General features: G+C 41.4%; 1 protein-coding gene across 1 annotated transcript in view; it reads right to left on the bottom strand.

The window, feature by feature from the left end:
* ANO2 (anoctamin 2) overlaps window positions 1-19030 on the bottom strand; it is a 301983-nt gene that overhangs the window by 201315 nt on the left and 81638 nt on the right. The window contains 5 exon segments of the mRNA XM_026652275.1: window positions 1986-2027; window positions 2287-2342; window positions 11081-11132; window positions 12527-12581; window positions 14528-14679. Coding sequence (XP_026508060.1) covers window positions 1986-2027; window positions 2287-2342; window positions 11081-11132; window positions 12527-12581; window positions 14528-14679 — 357 coding nt within the window.

Genomic DNA, 19030 nt, shown 5'->3' with positions numbered 1-19030 from the left:
TGGCTACACAGCAGAGACATATGTGAATAATCAATGCAGTATTTCTGGAAAGAACCTTTTATGTTTTTAATACTTAACACTTCATAACAGGGCCTAATAGGCAGGATAAAAAGAAAGCAGCACAAAATGCAACTTAAAGGATGACTATTTTTCCAGACGTTTATACTTTTAGACCCTCTTTTCCCCTTCGCCACATTATCCAATTTGTCCTCATAGCCTAACTGCTATTTTAGCATTCTTCTTGTAGCTGGAAGCTTTGTCTAGTTCTTAAGTGGGTAAACTCTGCAACTGCCTTTAGAGCTGATAACAATGATACTCCATTCATTTAGCCAGAAGGGGCTACTGTAAGTGCAGTGTAAACAATGTCATGATATAGAGAATCACTGGTTCTTGAACAAGAAGTGGTTATAAAAGATAGCTGTAAATTATAGAGACAAACAAACAGGCTTCTACACTGGTTCGACTCCCAACTTTGTCTCCTTTGTTTACCAAGGACCATACCCTGAATGAAACTGTATACAGCACACAGAGACATCTAGTGGCTCACATTACAAACAGTTGCCCAGGAAAATCCAGTTTTTCAACTCTTCAGTGCCGCAGCCTTGACAGCCCAGGGATAACAGACTGAAAATTTGTACTCAAGCTTAGTTTCGAATGCATTCATAACCACAAGAAGTGGATTACTTGGTAAGTAAAATTCTGAAAACTATGGGAAGATTGTTAAGGGTTTTGGAAAATGATTAGTATTTTTAATGCTTCCTTTATGCAATAGAAGTCTCATGGCAGTATGAAAAACCACAGGGTGAAAAATATTTATGAAATTATGTATTAGTAACCAAGAATATGCATTCAGTGTATTAGGAATGAAATCACATTTTAGGCTTTCTATTATTAAAGGTACCTTGTCTGTCTCTCCCTGTCCCGCTCCCCATTTCCTATTACTTTTTCTTATTAGTAAAGGTGCTTCAATACAACCATTCAAGAGGGGTGGGGGGAAATGAGCACACACTAAGTATAAAATGGAACTTAATTGATTCTAGTATTTAAATGTTTTAGCTCATTTCTAATAGCTAGCACAGGGGTCGGCAACCTTTCAGAAGTGGTGTTTCGAGTTTTCATTTATTCACTCTAATTTAAGGTTTCACATGCCAGTAATACATTTTAACGTTTTTAGAAGGTCTCTTTCTATAAGTCTATAATATATAACTAAACTATTGTTGTATGTAAAGTAAATAAGGTTTTTAAAATGTTTAAGAAGCTTCATTTAAAATTAAATTAAAATGCAGAGCCCCCCGGACCGGTGGCCAGGACCTGGGCAGTGTGAGTGCCACTAAAAATCAGCTTGTGTGCCGCCTTCGGCACGCATGCCATAGGTTGCCTACCCCTGAGCTAGCACCTACATTTAAAACAATAGTATGAGTAGGTTCATTTTTTTATAGTTATCAATTTATCATGTGTAGAGGGTAGACCTGGGTGAACTAATTAGAATAAGTAATTTGACAAATGGAGCCTTTTTTCTGTTCAAATTATCTGCAAACCAATTTATTTTTTTACAAATGTACTTGTTCTAAATTTATACAAAAGTTAAATACTATAGGTTCGATTATTCATCTAATCATCATCTGTTTGTGGTGTGGGATTCATTATCTATGTCACATGGCATCCAGCTATTTTTGCTTCCTGATTGGCTGACTAGAACTTTTTTAAACAGGAAGAGGGAAAAGGAATTTCAAGATAGCCGTATGAAATTAAATTCACCCAAATATTGCCAAACTTTGTGTGAACATTCTTGCAAATAAACAATCAATCACATGAAAGAAAGTAGGGAAAATGAATTAAAAGGCTCACAAATACCAATGAAATGAATTTTCAGAAGTTTTTATTCAAATGAACATTTGAAACTGCTCTTGGAGTATTCATCCAGCTATAGTTCAAAGTTATGCAAATCCAGCACAAAAATGTATTTATGATGTAGAGTATTTTACCTCTCTTTCATTCATGTCATCATTTTGGCCTTCATATTCACCCTACAAAAACAAATCAAAATGGTAAGTGTAATAAAAGGAAAAGTATTTTAGTGTAATGCTATTGCTCAGCTGTTTTGCACTGACTTTTTTTTACTGTTCAATTACCACCTGACTATATTTATTTTAAGACTTTCTATTACTATGATGATACAACAAATATGCTGGTAGATATTTTGTATTTCTCAGACATAATTATTAGTGGCTATGAAACTTTTAACACTGATGTTAGAGAACTAAATTTTAAATTGTATATACATACATCATGAAGAGGATATGCTGCATCATAGACATTGTTTGCTATTAATGTAGTAATACCTAAAGAGAAACAAACAAAAAATGTCAATAGCTATTTATAATGAACAGAGATAGGAATAGATTATTACAAAGTATTCACTTTATTCAACTATGGCAGGGACTGAGATATATTAATGAAAATCATCAAATGAATAATCTAAAGCTGAATACGAGCCCAATTCAGAAATTAGACTTGTGCCCTGGAAGTCATTCTTAATTTAGCAGGGAAAATATTATCTTTCTGCTCAACCGGGGGATAACTTTAAAATGGCCTCATTCCCATGCTATGCTTTATCCCCAGTAAGCTGGTTTGTTACTATGTTCAAGGAGAGCTTTTTTCCCCCCTGCTTCCTTGCTTCCTTGCCAGTTACCTCTGTCTCTCTTAAAATAAGGAAGTAGAGGTCAATGGCAGACACTAAACAGACCTATAGCTGAAAAAAAGAATGGTGCCATGAAAGGACCAAACATTCAGCTCCATCCCAAAAATCAATTTGGAGATCTCATTCCCCTGCAAATGATCCAACAATCAACGGAGGGTAGCCCCATTAAAACACAGATGATTAACAAACTTCCTTCCATGGAATCCAGTGATGAAGGAGGCCAGTTAGGACACATAGGCGTTGTCTACACTACAGAGTTTTGTCGACAAAAGTTATGTCGACACTCAAAGCGCTATAATAAAAATTGGTATTGCATGTTCACACTCGCACCCTCTGTCAGAAGAGCACGTCCACACTTGGGGCACTAGCATCGACAGTGTGAGCAGTGCACTGTGGGTACCTATCCCACAGTCCAGCTTCACACCTTCTGCCGCTAGTTGTTGTTGAAAGGCGGAGTGGATCGCGGACGCATCTTGGGACTGGGCTCAATGTCCCATGATGCATTGCTTTCTGTCACAGCATTCCATGGGCTTCTGGTTTTCTTTCACTGCATTTTTCAATGGCCTTTGTTTGCTGTGCACCCTGGCATCTTTGTGAGAAGGGATGGATCCCGCTCTGCTCTGGTAACTGTCATGAAGACATCGCGGATGGCAGTGCAGTTAATCACAAAGTTCCTAACTGAAGAAGACTCCCAGCTGCCTGACATGCTGTGTGATATGGATAGGAGCAACTTTCGATTGCTTTTGGCATTCATGGAACAGCTGCAGATGGTGGACTATCGCTTTTGGGCTCGGGAAGCAAGCACTGAATGGTGGGATCGTATCATCATGCAGGTGTGGGATGACAAGCAGTGGCTACAGAACTTTTGAATGCAGAAAGCCACCTTCCTGGAAGAGTGTGGGGAGCTCGCCCCAGCACTACGGCGCAATGACCCCAGAATGAGAGCTGCCCTATCGATAGAGAAGCGTGTGGCAATTGTTGTGTGGAAGCTGGCGACTCCAGACTGCTACTGGTCAGTTGGGAAGTTGACTGTTGGGGGCTGCATTAATGCAAGTGTGTGTGGGGAGAGAGTGTTCCTCAAGGCCACATCTGCCAAAGCACAAGGAACAATGCACAGAAGCATGATTCACGCACAACATTGAAACATTTCAGTAAAATACACCTCTGGTAACATAACAATCACTTTCTCACTGACCCTTGGCAAGCACACATCTTGACGAACACCCAAAGCATGGTGAGTGTTGGCTGGGGAGGGGAGGGGTGCTACATGGGGAAAAGAGCACTCTGAAAGGGTTGTGGTGCAGCTGACTAGGGAAAAAATTCAGGTGGGGGTCATTCTAGCAGACATCTCAATTCTGAGGCTAAGCAGGGAAACAAGGGCACATCTACTACATGCTTGTGACTTCTGCCCTGCTCCCTATGCTGCTCGCCTGTGTGACGCTTTGGTTCCTGCACTAATGATTGCCGAATGGCACAAGAAAGTTTCCTACAATGGGGAAGGAACAAAGCAGATGTGCCAAGGAACCTTTGGCAGAGGATTGCTGAGTACCTCCAGGAAACTTTCCTAGAGATCTCTCTGGAGGATTCCCATGAGATCTTGGCGTGCATCAACACCCTGCCATATTGATTAGCTGCACAGGGAAATGTCCAGCATACAGAAACACAACCAGCCTCCCACATTTCTATACCCTGAATCCACCTCCGCACAACACAAACCACAGCCTCTTACCAGGCATCTCCTCTCCTGCTTCTTGCTCGCTGGAGAGCAACTGTGACTGGCTAGTCACCTCTGGAGTGGAGAACAGTTCCTGGCTGCCTGCCTCACTGGGAGACCCTGCTGGGAGTTCCACATTGTCGTCTAACTCCACCTCTTCATCAATGACTTTGTCCTCCGGGTTAGGTCTTCTTTCCACTGCCTCCAGGCCTGCCAAAGTATCCATGGGGCTCTGGCTGGTGTCAAGCTCCTTATAGACTGGCAGGTCCTAGGTGCAGCACCAGAGCGACAGTTTGCCTCCCTTGCCTTATGGTATGCCAGCCTCAGCTCCTTTATCTTCACTCTCCACTGCAGCATGTCCCGATCATAGCGCTTTTCGCTTAAGCTTCAAGAAATCTGCCCGTAGGTATCAAAATTCCTATGGCTCAAGCGCAGCTGGGACTGCACAGCCGCCTCTCCCCATATACTGAGCAGATCCAGCAGCTCTGCAGTGATCCAAGCAGGAGAGCATTCGCTGCAATAACCTACCATGGTCACCTGCGAAGATGTGATGAGACCTCTCCAGGCTGAGCAAACAGGAAATGGAATTTCAAAAATTCCCAGGGCTTTTAAGAGGGAGGGACAGACGGTTGTTTACCTGGCTGCATGGCAGTGGAGTTCAAACTGCTGACCAGAGCGGTCAAGATGGACATAGTGGGACACCTCCTGGAGGCCAATTAAAGTGATTAAAATCAAGCATGGTGTCTACACTGGCACTTTGTCGACAACAATTTTGCACAAAATGCCTTATGTCTCTCGTCAGGGTGGTTTTATGTTATTGTGAAAATGGCATTTTTGGTGCCAAAAGTCACTTTGCAGTGTGTACGCATCCACTGTTTTGTCGACAAAAGGCAGATTTTGACGACATAACTCTGTATTGTCGACAAGGCCCTAGTTTGTCTCCATGTTGTAGTAAATGTACACTAGGGAACAATCTTACTAACCTTTGGTCAAATCTAGTTTTAAATGTACCAAATGCTGGAGCTTCCACAAGTTCCTTTTTCATAACAATGCAAAGTTATCTGTCTTCATTTAAAACTCTGCCCACAGGAGGAAATAGTTTGGTCTGTGTTCTCCAGATCCAGGGCTGTGCACAAGAGTTGCACCAGTAGAGAATCTGTTTACTCCCACTGAGCACACAGATGTCAGGTGGGAAATTAGATGGGAAAAAATGACAAGAAGCTCTAAAGCGGCACTTGAGAACTCAACTGTAACCCATGCTAACATGGTTCTTTGCCCCATCTAGTGACTAGACCACGCATAGAAGTATGAGTCCACCACTGTCTTTGAGCTAATGGACCTCATCCTTTAATTTGAGTAAAGGTCCTGGTATTCAGTCCCTGTGGACAACCCAACCAGAGACATCATTATATGATACAACTGTTAAGGTTAAGACTGCTAGTCTATTTCAGATCCTTATTTTTCCACTATACTGAAAAATTACCTACAAAAGTTATTCTTTGGGGCTGTCAAATCTCTCATGGCCAAATTAGAATTATTCTGGAAAGTTTCAGCAAAATCCTGTTATCCATTTTTGGAATTAATCAAACATTACTAATACATTTCCCCCCCCTTGTACAAAGAAAACAAAATCTGATCATTATTTCAATTGATATTACTGAGAAATGGGATGATTTTTAAATCTCCAAACTTGGAATATACCAAGTCCACTATGGGGAATAGTTGATGCTTTGCATGGCTTATAGCATGTTTAAAATTAAGTTAGAAGAAAACATTTCCTTAACCTTTTTATTGCACAATAGCATGCACCAGTCTAAATAGCAGCAGACGTGATCTTGTACAACTGTAGAATTGAACAGTCAAATTGGGCCAGTTGTAAGTGTTAAGTGTGTTATTATGCTGTTGCTCAATATGTATAATACACATACAATCGTGGAAAACAACTGCAGCTATTAGGATCCCTGTTTCTATTGCCATATCTGTGAGGCAGGGAAGTGACAGAATCCTAAAAGATGAACAAAATTAGGATGCTTAAGGAACTCAGTGAGCCACTAATCTATGGTGCTCTTGAGACCATCATTAAATCCAGGAATCATTTAATTAATGTAGAAATGGGAACTACTGAATTTCCTAATTTCCATACAACAACCAGGGGAAATAGCCCCTTAGGAGAATGTTCAAATGAGTGGAAGCTGAAGTCTAATAAACTAGTATTATCAGAAATCATTGCTATGGAACACAAAAGCAAAGGTCAAAACTGTCCACGAGGACCACGTACCATTCAAATACAACATGAAATAAGGAGCAGTGAATGAGCACTCCATGCAGTCTTCATCTGTCTTAAACCACCACAAAAAGCCCATGGGACAGAATGTACCCGTGTCCACACCCTACATACTATTGCAATAATCTTTGTACAAGGTATGCCTTGTGAGGTATCATTTGAAAACTCATAATTTGCTGGTCAATACCGTCCTGATAACATATATGTAGCAACCTCATATGTGAAGTTATAAGATTCCACTCTATGGAGTTATTACCACATGTTCCAGACTGAGTTTCGTAAACAGGTCTGTCATTTCAACGTTAAACAGTCATCAAATGGGAAGGGGAGACAAAGGAACTTCAAACGGGTGAAGGAACATCCTTCCACATAGACTTTTTTGTCTCTTGGTACCCAGCTGGAAATGTTTTTCAAAAGGGGAACTGAAACTGTAAAAAGGAGGGGCAAACACTCCAAGATTCTCTCTCCCTGTCCATCGCATTCACAACACCTGAAGTGACAAAGGAAGCCTTCACTGAATTTTGGGAGAAGGGGCCCTGACATAGAGGGTTTGTCCATAATACTGCTGAAAACATATGGTGAGAAACTTTGCTTGAATCTGATATAGTTTGTTAAGTTAGGCACCAGTAGCAGTTTAGCTTTATTTTCTTGTAATCATTTCTGACTTTTATACCTCATTATTTGCACTCACTTAAAATCTCTCTTTGCAGTTAATAAAGATGTTTAATTGTTTTGTCTAATTCAGTGCGTTTAAACTGAAGTGTCTGGGAAACTCCATTTGAGGTGGCAAGTTGTGTGTATATTATTTCTATTAAAGAAAAAGCAGACTTTATTAAACTTGGATTATCGAGGAAAGCGATGGGCAGTAAAGGACATACATTTCTGTGGTAAAATCTAAGACTGGGAGTGTGTTGAGGGTCACCTTACAATACGACCAAGACTGGCTGGCTGTAGCACACCCACAGACATACCTGGGAGTGACTTGCATGCTGGAGACTGTCTGTGAGCAGTACTGTAGCAGCAAAGCATTGTAAAGGGCACCCCAGGTTAGAGGGCAAGGGTGACACAGCTACTTATTAGTTTGAGTTGTATGCAGGTATGTCACAGCCCTGACAAAAACCGGTTGCTGGTTGTGGAGTTAGCTCTTCAACCAAAGATTAAATAAAATTGTACTGGAAACATACGGGATCTTCCTATGGAGGTTCTTTAAGACAAATGCATACTTATTGGAGATGGTCTTTGGGGCAAGTTGCAGTGATTCCAGTGTTCAATGGTTTGATGTATTCCTTACAGTATATATTGTGGTGCTTCTTAGCTTTGCAACCTCTTCAATGCATGCTGCTTATGAAACTATCACATGAGGCTAACCACCTGCAATTATTGCCCAGAATCTCATCATCTTCCAGTCTTAGTTAAGATTATTGAAAAAGCCGTGATGACAATTTTCACAATATGTAGTTGCTTCTTGACCCTTGTCAATCTGGGTGCCAGCCTTTCTATAAAACAAAGACTGTGCTGACTGCACTGGTAGATGGTCTTCTTCTAGCAATGGATAAGGATCAGGTACATCTATCAGCTGCCTGAGATACCATTGAGGGTGACGTATTATTAACTTGCATGTGGACCAAAATGTGGATGGATAGAGCTACTTTGCATGGTTTTGTTCCTTTCTTGCTGAGTGTTTTCAGTCAGTGGTACTGGGCAACTGCTCCTCCTCGCTGCGAGCACACTCATATAGGGTACTGCAAGGTCCATCTTTCTCTCCTCTTGTTAAACATGAGCATGGCGACCTTTCGGATATGTGGGCTGAAAGGTCCTCAGCATGCTGTTGACATCCAGCTTTATGTCTTCATCTCATTCAACCCAGGCAAAGTGATCAATTCCTAATGATTTGGTTGAGATTGAGGGTTTACTGGATGAGAGTCAGTCTGGATAAAACTTTGATGGCAGGAAAACAGCCAGAATCCTCAATCCTAATTAGAGCTACGTGAACATTTTTGGACAAAATAGTTTACTAACTGAAAAATGCAGTTTTGTGTCAACCAAAGCTATTTGAAATTTCAGGTCAAATTTGGTGAACAGTTTCAGCTCGAAAAATAAAATTTAAATAATTTTTTTAAAAGTCAAAATAGTTCATTTTGACATTTTCTAAATGAAATGTTTTTGACTTAATTTCAAACATTTTGTTTTGAAATTTAGCTAATTTTTAAAGTAAAAAAAACCCCACACAAACAAAACAAAAAACACAGAAAAACATTATTTATGATTGAACAAAATGTTTTGTTCAACTCAGAACAAACTGTTCCATTTAACCTGAACTTTTCTGGGGGGACAGAGGGTGCTTCGTTTTGGCAAGAAATAACAAAAAAAAAAAATCCATTTAGGGTCAACCCACTTTTTTTTCCATTCAGTAGCAAATTTGAAAAATCAATCATTCATTCAGCTCTAATCCCAACTGGCATCCCTCCTGCCATTGCAGTCTGTGATCGCTCTTGAGCATAGATTATGAATTCTGATGAACTGTGTAACGTATTTTGTAAGGTGGGCTAAATAAGCCAGAGTCATTATCACTTGTGACCCAAGGTAAAATATGGACCTAGGACTCCAGAGATAAATGACATTTTTAATCAAATGTGCTACGCAGTCCATAAAATAAATAGACATTTCAGGGCTTGTCTAAGCTAGGGTGTGAATTCAAAGCGCAATAGCTATTCCGTGCTAACTCTACATCTGGATACTCTTGTCCTGCACCGGTGCCTTTTGGTGGTTTAGATTAATCCACTTCCACAGTGGATTATATAAATAAGGAGTTACTTCACTAAAGTTGGGGTAGCCATTAAAGTTAATAGAGTCACTTTGGTGTAAAACCAGTATGAGTGGAAAGTCAGACCCTATTATCTTTATTGTATGAAATATTTCTTTTAGTAACTAACCTCAGCTTAAAGTAACCCACTCCATGGACAAAGCTTTGTGCTGCCCACACACCGTGCAACTCCATGGAGGTTAAAGACGTTGCATGAGGTATAATTTGGCCACATTTATGATGCACTACACTCATTTCACCTATAGACAGATGTGACAATTCTCAGGGTACCCAGGACAGAGTCACCTGTCTCCAGCGAGAGGGAGACTTGCTGGTGCTTAACTGGATATCAGCTCCCTGACACCATCAGCCTGTGAGCCACCCAAACAAATTCCTCTGGGCTATGCCAGCCCTTACTTTGCCTTGCAGGTTAACAATAGGTGTATCCCTTTCCCCTTTGAAGTATTCCCTGTAGTTCCAGCCTCTTATCTACAGAACACTCACAGAAATACCAGGTCTACTGTCCCCAAAGGAACAGTGTACACACCAGCTTGAATGATTCAACTTAGGATCAGCTCCTTGTATAATACCACAGCACTGAGTTATATTTATAGTGAAAACAATGATAAGTTTATTATCGAGCATTCAAGATGCAAGAGAAAGTGAGAGAAGGTAATGGAAACAAAAGGGTTACATATAAAACAAAATCATAACATGATTTCTGGAGACTAAATTTAACAGACTAACCTTCTGTCTAAAGAAATTTATCTCATCCCAAATGTCCTTTGCAGCATTTCAACCAAGCCTGGTTGAGATCCTATTTTCATGAATGTAAACCTGCTGTCCATTTACTTCCTAAGTGCAGGATAAAGGGGTGTCTCCTTGCCCTCTGCTTATATCTCCCACGTTCATTGTCTGTTCTCAAAGACAATAACACTCACCTTCCCTCCCCATGACCCCACCCCCCAATGCTTGTTTTTCCTAAATCCTGCTTCTTCCCTGTACATTTTGCATCCTCCTTTGCAACTTTCTATGTAAATGGGTTTCCATTGTGTTGGATTACAATGCTTAATTTACATGTGATAGCTGAATAACCATCTTTTATCTGGCAGAAAAGCTGTTTGTCAACTCTGCCTTGATACAGACTTTAGGAACATATTTTCAGCATACTCCTTACATAGTATCTATATATTAATTTCACAATGCTACCAATGACAAACATGAGCCCGGCTTTCATTTAGATTTATGTTCACAACACAAATGAACATAGTTGATTTAAAGGCTTGTATCTTTCTAATCTGCTAGAGAGTCTTTAAAAGTAATTGTTCAAAAGATGACCATTTACTTTCTAACACTATGTGGTTCCTCAGAAAAAGGGACAGTACTGTATCCTCAGGGCTGATTTTATTGTTAAGAATATGTATTTTATTTCAATCTCTAGTTCATGTGAAAATGCATTAGTTCATTTTTATATACTGTTAGACAAATATTTTGATTATTTTAAATTGTATTAAAATAAAAATATTGAAAACAATCACCTTCAAAACAACATAGATATAACATTGTTAATTCTCTTACCCATACTGTTTTCGGCCTTTGTACAAGATGTACGCTTTAAAATTTCACGTACCTACAGAAAGAAAAAACAGTGATGCAACAAACATTTTATCTCTTAGGATTAAGTTAATTACAGTGCTGGCACAAGCCACAGAACTACACATAAAAATAAGGTATTCTTCTGTAGTTAATTTGTAGCAATATTTAAACCAATCCTGTGTTTGACTCATGTATAAATATATTGTTTAGACCATTGCATTTAAATTTTGAACTAAATAGAACTTTTTACTAAAGTGCTATAGAAAAACCTAAGAAAGTTACATCTATGAACAATATTTGAATCCATTCGTTTAGTAATATATTTACTAACAATAACCTCTCCAGAAGGCACAACTCATAGATTATATATCTTCTCTTGAAGAAAAGGTTGAAAATATCAGTCCAAATTCTCACATGGTATAAAGTTGAGTAGCTCCGTTGACTTCAACAGACCTGTGCTAATTTACATCTGTTAAGTTCCATTGCCTTCATTGAATCTATGCCACTTACATCAGCTGAGATTCTGGCCTCAGTCTTTCCTATGCTTTTAAATGTTGTCCTGAAAGAAGAACTGATATTTGGCTAAATTCTACTTGCCTTTACTCACAAAAGCAACCACATTACTTTCATCAAGACTCTCAAATAAATAATAAAATAAAATAAATAATACCTAGCTCTCATATAGCACTTTTCATTAGTAGGTCTTAAAATGCTATACAAAGGAGCTCAGTATCATTATCCCCATTTTTACAGAGCATGAAACTGAGTCACAGAGAGGGGAAGTGACTTGCCACAGGTCACCCACCAGGGGAGTGGCAGAACTAGGAACAGAAATAAGATAAGCAGGAGTTGAATCTATTTTTGTTCACTTTTACATTACTTTTATCTTGGTATAGAATATGAATGATTGGCTGTATATTGTAATAATTTTGCTTATGTTATGAATCTAGAGAGCCTAGAAATACTATAGATAGGTCAGATCCTCAGCTGCTGTAAATCAGTGTCATGCCATTGAAGTTAATGGCACTATGGTGATTTATACCTTCTTAGGCTCTGGCCCTAAAACCTGTAGCCAAATCCTGCAAGGAATTAATTGGAATTATTCCAGATTTACACCAGTTTAAGAGAGAGCAGAATCTGGCTCTTCTTTTCAGTAATTGACATATTTACCAATATCTAAATAAATGCACTAGGAAGCATGACAACATGAAAACATTATACATATGAAGACTGCACTCTTTTCCAAGCAATGAGACAGATGATTTGTTTACCAACTGTCTGGATCTGTCGCACCTGATTGCACTTTTCTGTTGCTATGAAACAATAAGCAAATACTGATGAAGGGGAACCAGGTGCATTCATTGTTGAAGCAGATACCATTGAGCACAGAAGATTCTATCAATACTGAGGCCACTTGTGTTTACTTACTATTCGACTGCGGGTAGCATTGTCGAAAAATGTGTCTTTGTCTTTAATGTTGTACCTTAAAATGTTGAGAGACAAGATTAGTTACGTTTTCATGAATGCTACTAATGAATAGGATTATACAACAATTTGGTTAAGAATCCATCTGAAACAATTACAACAAAACCTGTATTAAGTGACCATTCAAGCAAAGGCTTGAGAAAAACCAGCTGCTTAAAGGAGAGGGAGGTGAAGCAGAACTGTATGTATTTCTGGATACTCTAAGGTGGTCTCTTAAGACAGAAGGTTGCCTGATCCTATTGAACTCTACAAATATTTCAGTGTATTAAGAAGACTGTGGGTTACACAGGTTGAAAGGAGGAGGAGGAGGAGTTAATGCAGAAACATTATCCAAATGTAAAATACCTTTTGGTAAGGAAAGTTTTTATTCTTTACATAGACTGACATTCTCTGTTTTTTCCTTATAAAATAACCACAGTATTCTAACATTCCTTGACTCAATTAATGCTATCAGATTTCAACTAGCCTTAATGCAGATGTTCATTACTCTTTTTCAGGATGACTAAGAAGTCAATACTACATTTGCTTCCATACAATCAATCCGTAACAGTTATGTAATTATTATATTATTACATAAATAACTGCTAAACAAACCCAGGAATCCTCATCAATGAAATTAACTTTGCCAGTTTACTCCCTCTAGCTGACTTAACATGTATTCAGTTTTAATGCAAATTGTCAGAAAGGGCAACAAATGATGTGGTAGGTCATTCTATTTATATGACTTTATTTGTCAGACATAAATGCAGGGAACCAGTTCTTAATGAGGTAATAAGAACTGCTAAACATCATATTAGGCCCAAACGTATTATTGTGGGTGGAAAGGCAGGTGGCAAGAATTCCTTATTTGCATAGTATTGGCCAAATTTTAATTACTTTCATAAATCTAATCTAACCAGAAAGAAAAAAAAATGCTTCTTTATAAGTTATATATTTTTTACAAGCTAGACTGCATGGTTACTTTCCCTACTCATAATTTATTTGGTACTTTCAATTCAAGTTAAAAACACACCTATTTCATTGAATACAACCCCTTCTGTTACCCGCACAGTCATAAGTATCTTATCCAATGGAAGCAGTTACATCCAGTGAGTGAAATTCTGCATTGACTTATATCCTGTGCAAACCCACTAAAACCAACAAGCAGTATAAGTTAGATTCACATTCACTGAGACTACCTTACACCTTACTAATGTGCATGTGTAACGTAGTCTACATTAGTGTAACTTACACACGAAGGAACTGAAAGAAGATGCCAGTTAAAGAGGGAGTTGGCCTATCTTGCATCCTCTTGTTAGTTGCTTTTCTTGCTATGCCTCTCTTCTCATCTCTCGGCATGTAATTTACATCAACTCACCTTCCATTAAACTGACTCATAAGGCCAAATTCAGAGGTGATGTGACAAGGTGTGTAAGTTACCCAATGATAAGTAAGGGTGAGTGAGAATTCCACGGGCTCTGCTTCTCCATTCATTTACACCAGTGTAACTCCATTAACTTTACTGGACTTATTCCTGATTTGCATTAATTTAAGAGGAAAATCAGGCTCCATGTATGTCAGTTGAAGGAAGTAGATAGTGAGACGAAAGGTACTGTAATGTGAGGGGAGGCAGATGGCATAGGTTACCAAACTTAGACTCCTACTAGACTTATTTGGACTCACTTTTGAATTTGACCCATAGGGATAAATTCCGCTTAAAAGCAGTCAACTTTCATTTACCTCAATAGTAGCTGCACATGCATATCTGAGAGCAGAATTCAACTCAGATGTGGAGATGGACCTATGCCACAAAGTTCATATCAGGAACCAAAATATCTGATGTGTCAAGAGGTGCTTGGATTTTGATTCAGATACTTACTTAAGTACTAGGTTTTACAATGGAAGAAGGATACCAACAGAATTTTACAGTCTGCTTAAATGGCTTTTACATTTTAAAATACTCACAAATATATTTTCTCTCTGGAAAAGGGGTAAGACAAACTTTTCATCTTTGTGTTGTTTTGTTGTGGCACCTTGGGCTGCAGAGGCTTTGTAGCTTTGTGCCATATTTCATAGAGCTTCTTGAGAATTCCTCCTTCTTCTTTTATTTCATACATCTAAAGGAGTGAAAACCATGTACATTATCAAATGACTTTCAAAATGTGCATTTAAAAAAACACATAAGTGAGATAGACTGTGGTCCCATTTAAAAAGTTTAAAAATTGAATTAAAGTCTGTGGAGTCTCTGAAGATATACGCCTATGTAAGAGAGATCAGACGCTGTCCCTTGTGCTTTGGGTTACATCAGCCATAGTTCTGGTCCAGTTCCTAAGCTTCAAATAATGTCATTATGCGAAGTAGTTCTCAAGCACCTCAAGAGGTGAGACAGTGGTCAGACAATAACCTTCTATTCAGCCACTTACCGGAAGAACAGCATAAACGTACAAGGCCAAGTTCAGCAGTGACAATCAGTGGAATACATCACACAACAATAGAGCCCTAAACGGACACAAATTTATAGCGCGGATGTGGATATCCGCGGACATAAATCGGTATACGTGGAACCGCAGGGCTCTCCCAGGAACTCTTCTGTGAAAGAAGCAGAATGTGAGGCCACCGCTCCCAGGAGCCAGCACCCCGATCCTCCGGCATGGCTGTACTACTCCCAGCCCCACTCAGGCAAGCACCAGGCTCACCAGCAGCTGTCTCTGGTCGCGCTAGTGTGTGCAAGCAGCGCACATGCTCCCAGACAGGAGACGCAGGCAGCTGCATGGAAGGGATGGAGGCAGGGGTGGGGGCGGTACAGCCGCGCAGGAGGAGCTCCCGGCACGGGGTGCTGGCTCCTGGGAGCGGCGGCCCTGCATTCTGCTCCTTTCACCACTGTGGTTCCTGGGAGAGCCCTGCGGTTCCGCGGATACTGATTTATATCTGTGGATATCTGCATACGCGGATATAAATTTGTACCCATGCAGGGCTCTACACATCAAGTGTAAACCAGTCAGAAAAGGGGGCTAAATGAGTGTAACCATAGAAAAAATGTGCAACTTGCATCAATTTGGCATTAACGTGTGCAAAATAAGTCCAAGTTATATGACTAGTGGACAGAAAGATAAAAGGGGTAGCAGGAAAAGCAACTATCAGGAGAGTGTAAGGCCATGTCTACAGTGCCAAATTAAGTTGACCAAACATATATTGGCAAACAGCCGCTGCAGCAATTGCATTGCTTGTGCATGTCTATACTTTCCTCTTTGTGTCGGTGGGGCACGTCCTCACCAGGAGCGCTTGTATCAATTGTACTGTCAGCATTGTGGGATGGCTCCTAAAAGCCACTAACTGTCGACATAAGCAATGTAGTGTCTACACTGAGACTGCGTCGGCCTAACTACATCGATCTTGACTCTGTGCTGCTCACGGTGGTGGGAGTTATTCAGTTGGTATAGCAAGGCAGTTAATTAGATTGACGTAAGCTGCCTCGTGTCATCGACCTAACTCCCTAGACCAGACCTAAGATAAAGCAGGCAATGTAAGTTATGCTACTTTACCATTTACACTCACATAGACCTCTTTTCTGACCAATTTACCCATCATTTACATAACTACTAGACATGTTCCAGATTCTTCCAATGGTACACCCTTTTACTCCAAGCGTAATACAACGGCTCATCATCTCTGTCTTACAGATTCCATTTCATTCAACTAGTGACTGTGATTGATTACACACCTGATTCATTCCCTACACACACCACTGTAGTAATCTTTGTGCAAAACATGCCTTGTGAGATATCATTTGAAAACTAACTCCTTGCTGGTCAGTAATATCATTGTGAAATGTATGTCACAACATTATATGTAAAATTATGAACATAAGCTGAAATCATGAATGAAGTGTGTTTACCAGGCAAGTCTGGGGAGTGGGTAAACCTGTTTCTCAATGACAAAGGACAAGCTGATGCCTCTAATCAGGTGTCATCAAAGTTGATGGGCAATCACCTAGCAAGTGGCCATTCTTTGACAAGGAAGCAGAGCAGGAACAAACAGATCTGCATCTTAGCAAACAACAGCATGGAACCTCTTTCACCACCAGACTTCTTGTCTCCAGCCACACAGTGGGAGTGAACTTTAGGTAGGGGTAACCCTCAGGAAAATGCATTTCAAAAAAGTCACTGTACTGTCAAAGGGAAGGACAAAAACATCCCAAGGTACCTCTGTATAGCCACCTCTTTGAGTACGGCTACACTATAGAGCAGGGGTGGCCAACCTGAGCCTGAGAAGGTGCCAGAATTGACCAATGTATATTGCCGCCTCCCACCCACCGACAGCCCCGCCAATCAGTGCCTCCCTCCCTCCCCGCACCTCCCGATCAGCTGTTTCCTGGCGTCCAGGAGGCTCTGGAGGGAGGGGGAAGGAACGAGGGCATGGCAGGCTCAGGGGAGGAGGGAGGAAGGAATGGAGTGGGGGCAGGGCATGTGGCAGAGCCAGGGGTTGAGCAGTGAGCACCCCCCGGCACACTGGAAAGTTGGCGCCTGTCGTTCCAGCCCCAGAGTCAGTGCCTATACAAGGAGCCACATATTAACTTCTGAGGAGCCGCATGTGGCTTCAGAACCACAGGTTGGCCACCCTTGCTATAGAGTTTACAGCAGTGCAGCTGTGCCACTGAAAGCTCCCTAATGTTGTCACTCTAAACCAGGGGTCTCAAACATGCGGCCTCTGGGCCGCATGCGGCCCGCAGAGCTCTTCCCTGCAGCCCGCCAAGCTCCCTGCGCCCCCCCCCAGTTACTTCCTGTCGCCGCCAAACTCCCCTCAACCCCGCCCCCCCCCCCGAGTTATTTTATGTGGCAGCTAAGCTCCCCGTGCGCTGCTCCCTAATGTTTGGGGCTGGGTCTCTCCCCCGGCCCCGCCTGCCAGAGCCTGCAGCTCATGCTGACTCCGCTCTGCCGGCTTCCAGCATCACCTGCTGCCGCAGGGTCCTAGTGCCCCCCTCCTCTAGGGCCAGGGCAGGCTGCCCTTCCGCCCTAGTCCTGAGCCTCTCCAATGCCCCGAGCCTCTCCAATGCCCCAAACCCCTCATCCCCAGCCCCACAGCCCTCACCCCTGCACCCCCTCCTATCCCCAAACTCCCTCCCAGAGTCTGCACCCCAGACCCCCTCCCCCATCCAAACTCCCTCCCAGAGCCTTAGGCAGGTGAGGGCGGAGTTGGGGGGGGGGCAGGTTCTGGGCACCACCAAAATTTCTACAAACCTACCACCCGTGGAAGAGGCAGATCAGGGGTGGAGTGGTGGTGCAACCCAGTGCACTGGGGGGGCTTTACTGAGTGTATACATTTTATTAAAACAGCTTGGAGGAGGAAGTGGAGAAGAGACGGGGCAGGGGAGGGGCCAGGGGCAGCGAGGGAGGTGTCAGTGATGCGGCCCTCGGGCCAATGCACTAGTCCTCATGTGGCCCTCATGGTCATTTGAGTTTGAGACCCCTGCTCTAAACCAACAGGAGAGAGCGAGAGCTCTCCCTTCGGCTTAACTACTCCAGCCCCTGCGAGCGAGCGGCAGTAGCTATGAAGGGAGAGCTTCCCCCACCAACAACATAGTACTGTCTGCACTGATGCTTATGTCAGTGTAACTTATGTTGCTCAAGGTGGTGGTTTATTCACACCCCTGAGCAACAGAAGTTATGCCAACATAAGCTGTAGTGTAGACATAGCCTCTGTCTTTCACCCAAGAAGACAAAAGAAACAGCCTTTGGATTTTGGGAGCCGATTCTGGCCTGAGAATTTGGTGAGCAATATTACTGGACACATATGGTAAGAGTTTCAACTTGAACCAAGTCTACTTGGTTAAATTTTAGTACTAGGAAGCATTTAATCTGCATTGCTCTTGTAATGCCTTATACTTACGCTCATTTAAAATCTCTCTCTTTGTAAGTAAATAAACTTGTTTTATTCTTTAAGTAAAACTAATCCAATGATGTGAATTGTTTGGATAACTCTATTTAATGTAGCAGACTGTTGTATATTGGTCCCCTTAGATGGGTAACAGACCTAATATATTTGGACTGTCCAGGAGAGGGCTGGACAGTGCAGAACATACATTTTGGGGGGAAAATCTGGGACTAGGAGTGTGTTGGGCTCCCCTGCAAGTGGTAACCAAAGTTTGTGGAAGCCAGAGTGTCACTGATGTGTGGCTGGCAGGCTGCAGCTACACACGGACGCTCAGGGTGTGACCTGCACGCTGTTTGTGAGCGATCTCGGTGGGAGCTACAGCAGCAAAGCATTGTGAGGCTGATGTAGACCCTCACTGGTCTGCTTTGCACCCCAGAATGTCATACTAACTGAATATTTGTTTCCTCTACTTTTAGGCATTGATCTTCACTGTCCCCTTTCACAACCAAGCCACTGGTGTTTGGGACTGCACTATATAAAGAATGGGCATATTTAGATATGGATTGACTGTGATATATGTAAAAAGCAACAGAGGGT

This window comes from Terrapene carolina, unplaced genomic scaffold (assembly GCF_002925995.2).
Source record: "Terrapene carolina triunguis isolate 2854851 unplaced genomic scaffold, T_m_triunguis-2.0 Scaffold112, whole genome shotgun sequence".
Taxonomy (NCBI): Eukaryota; Metazoa; Chordata; order Testudines; family Emydidae; genus Terrapene; species Terrapene triunguis.
Note: the sequence above shows the minus strand (reverse complement) of the source record. Positions and strands in the feature narration are given on the sequence as shown.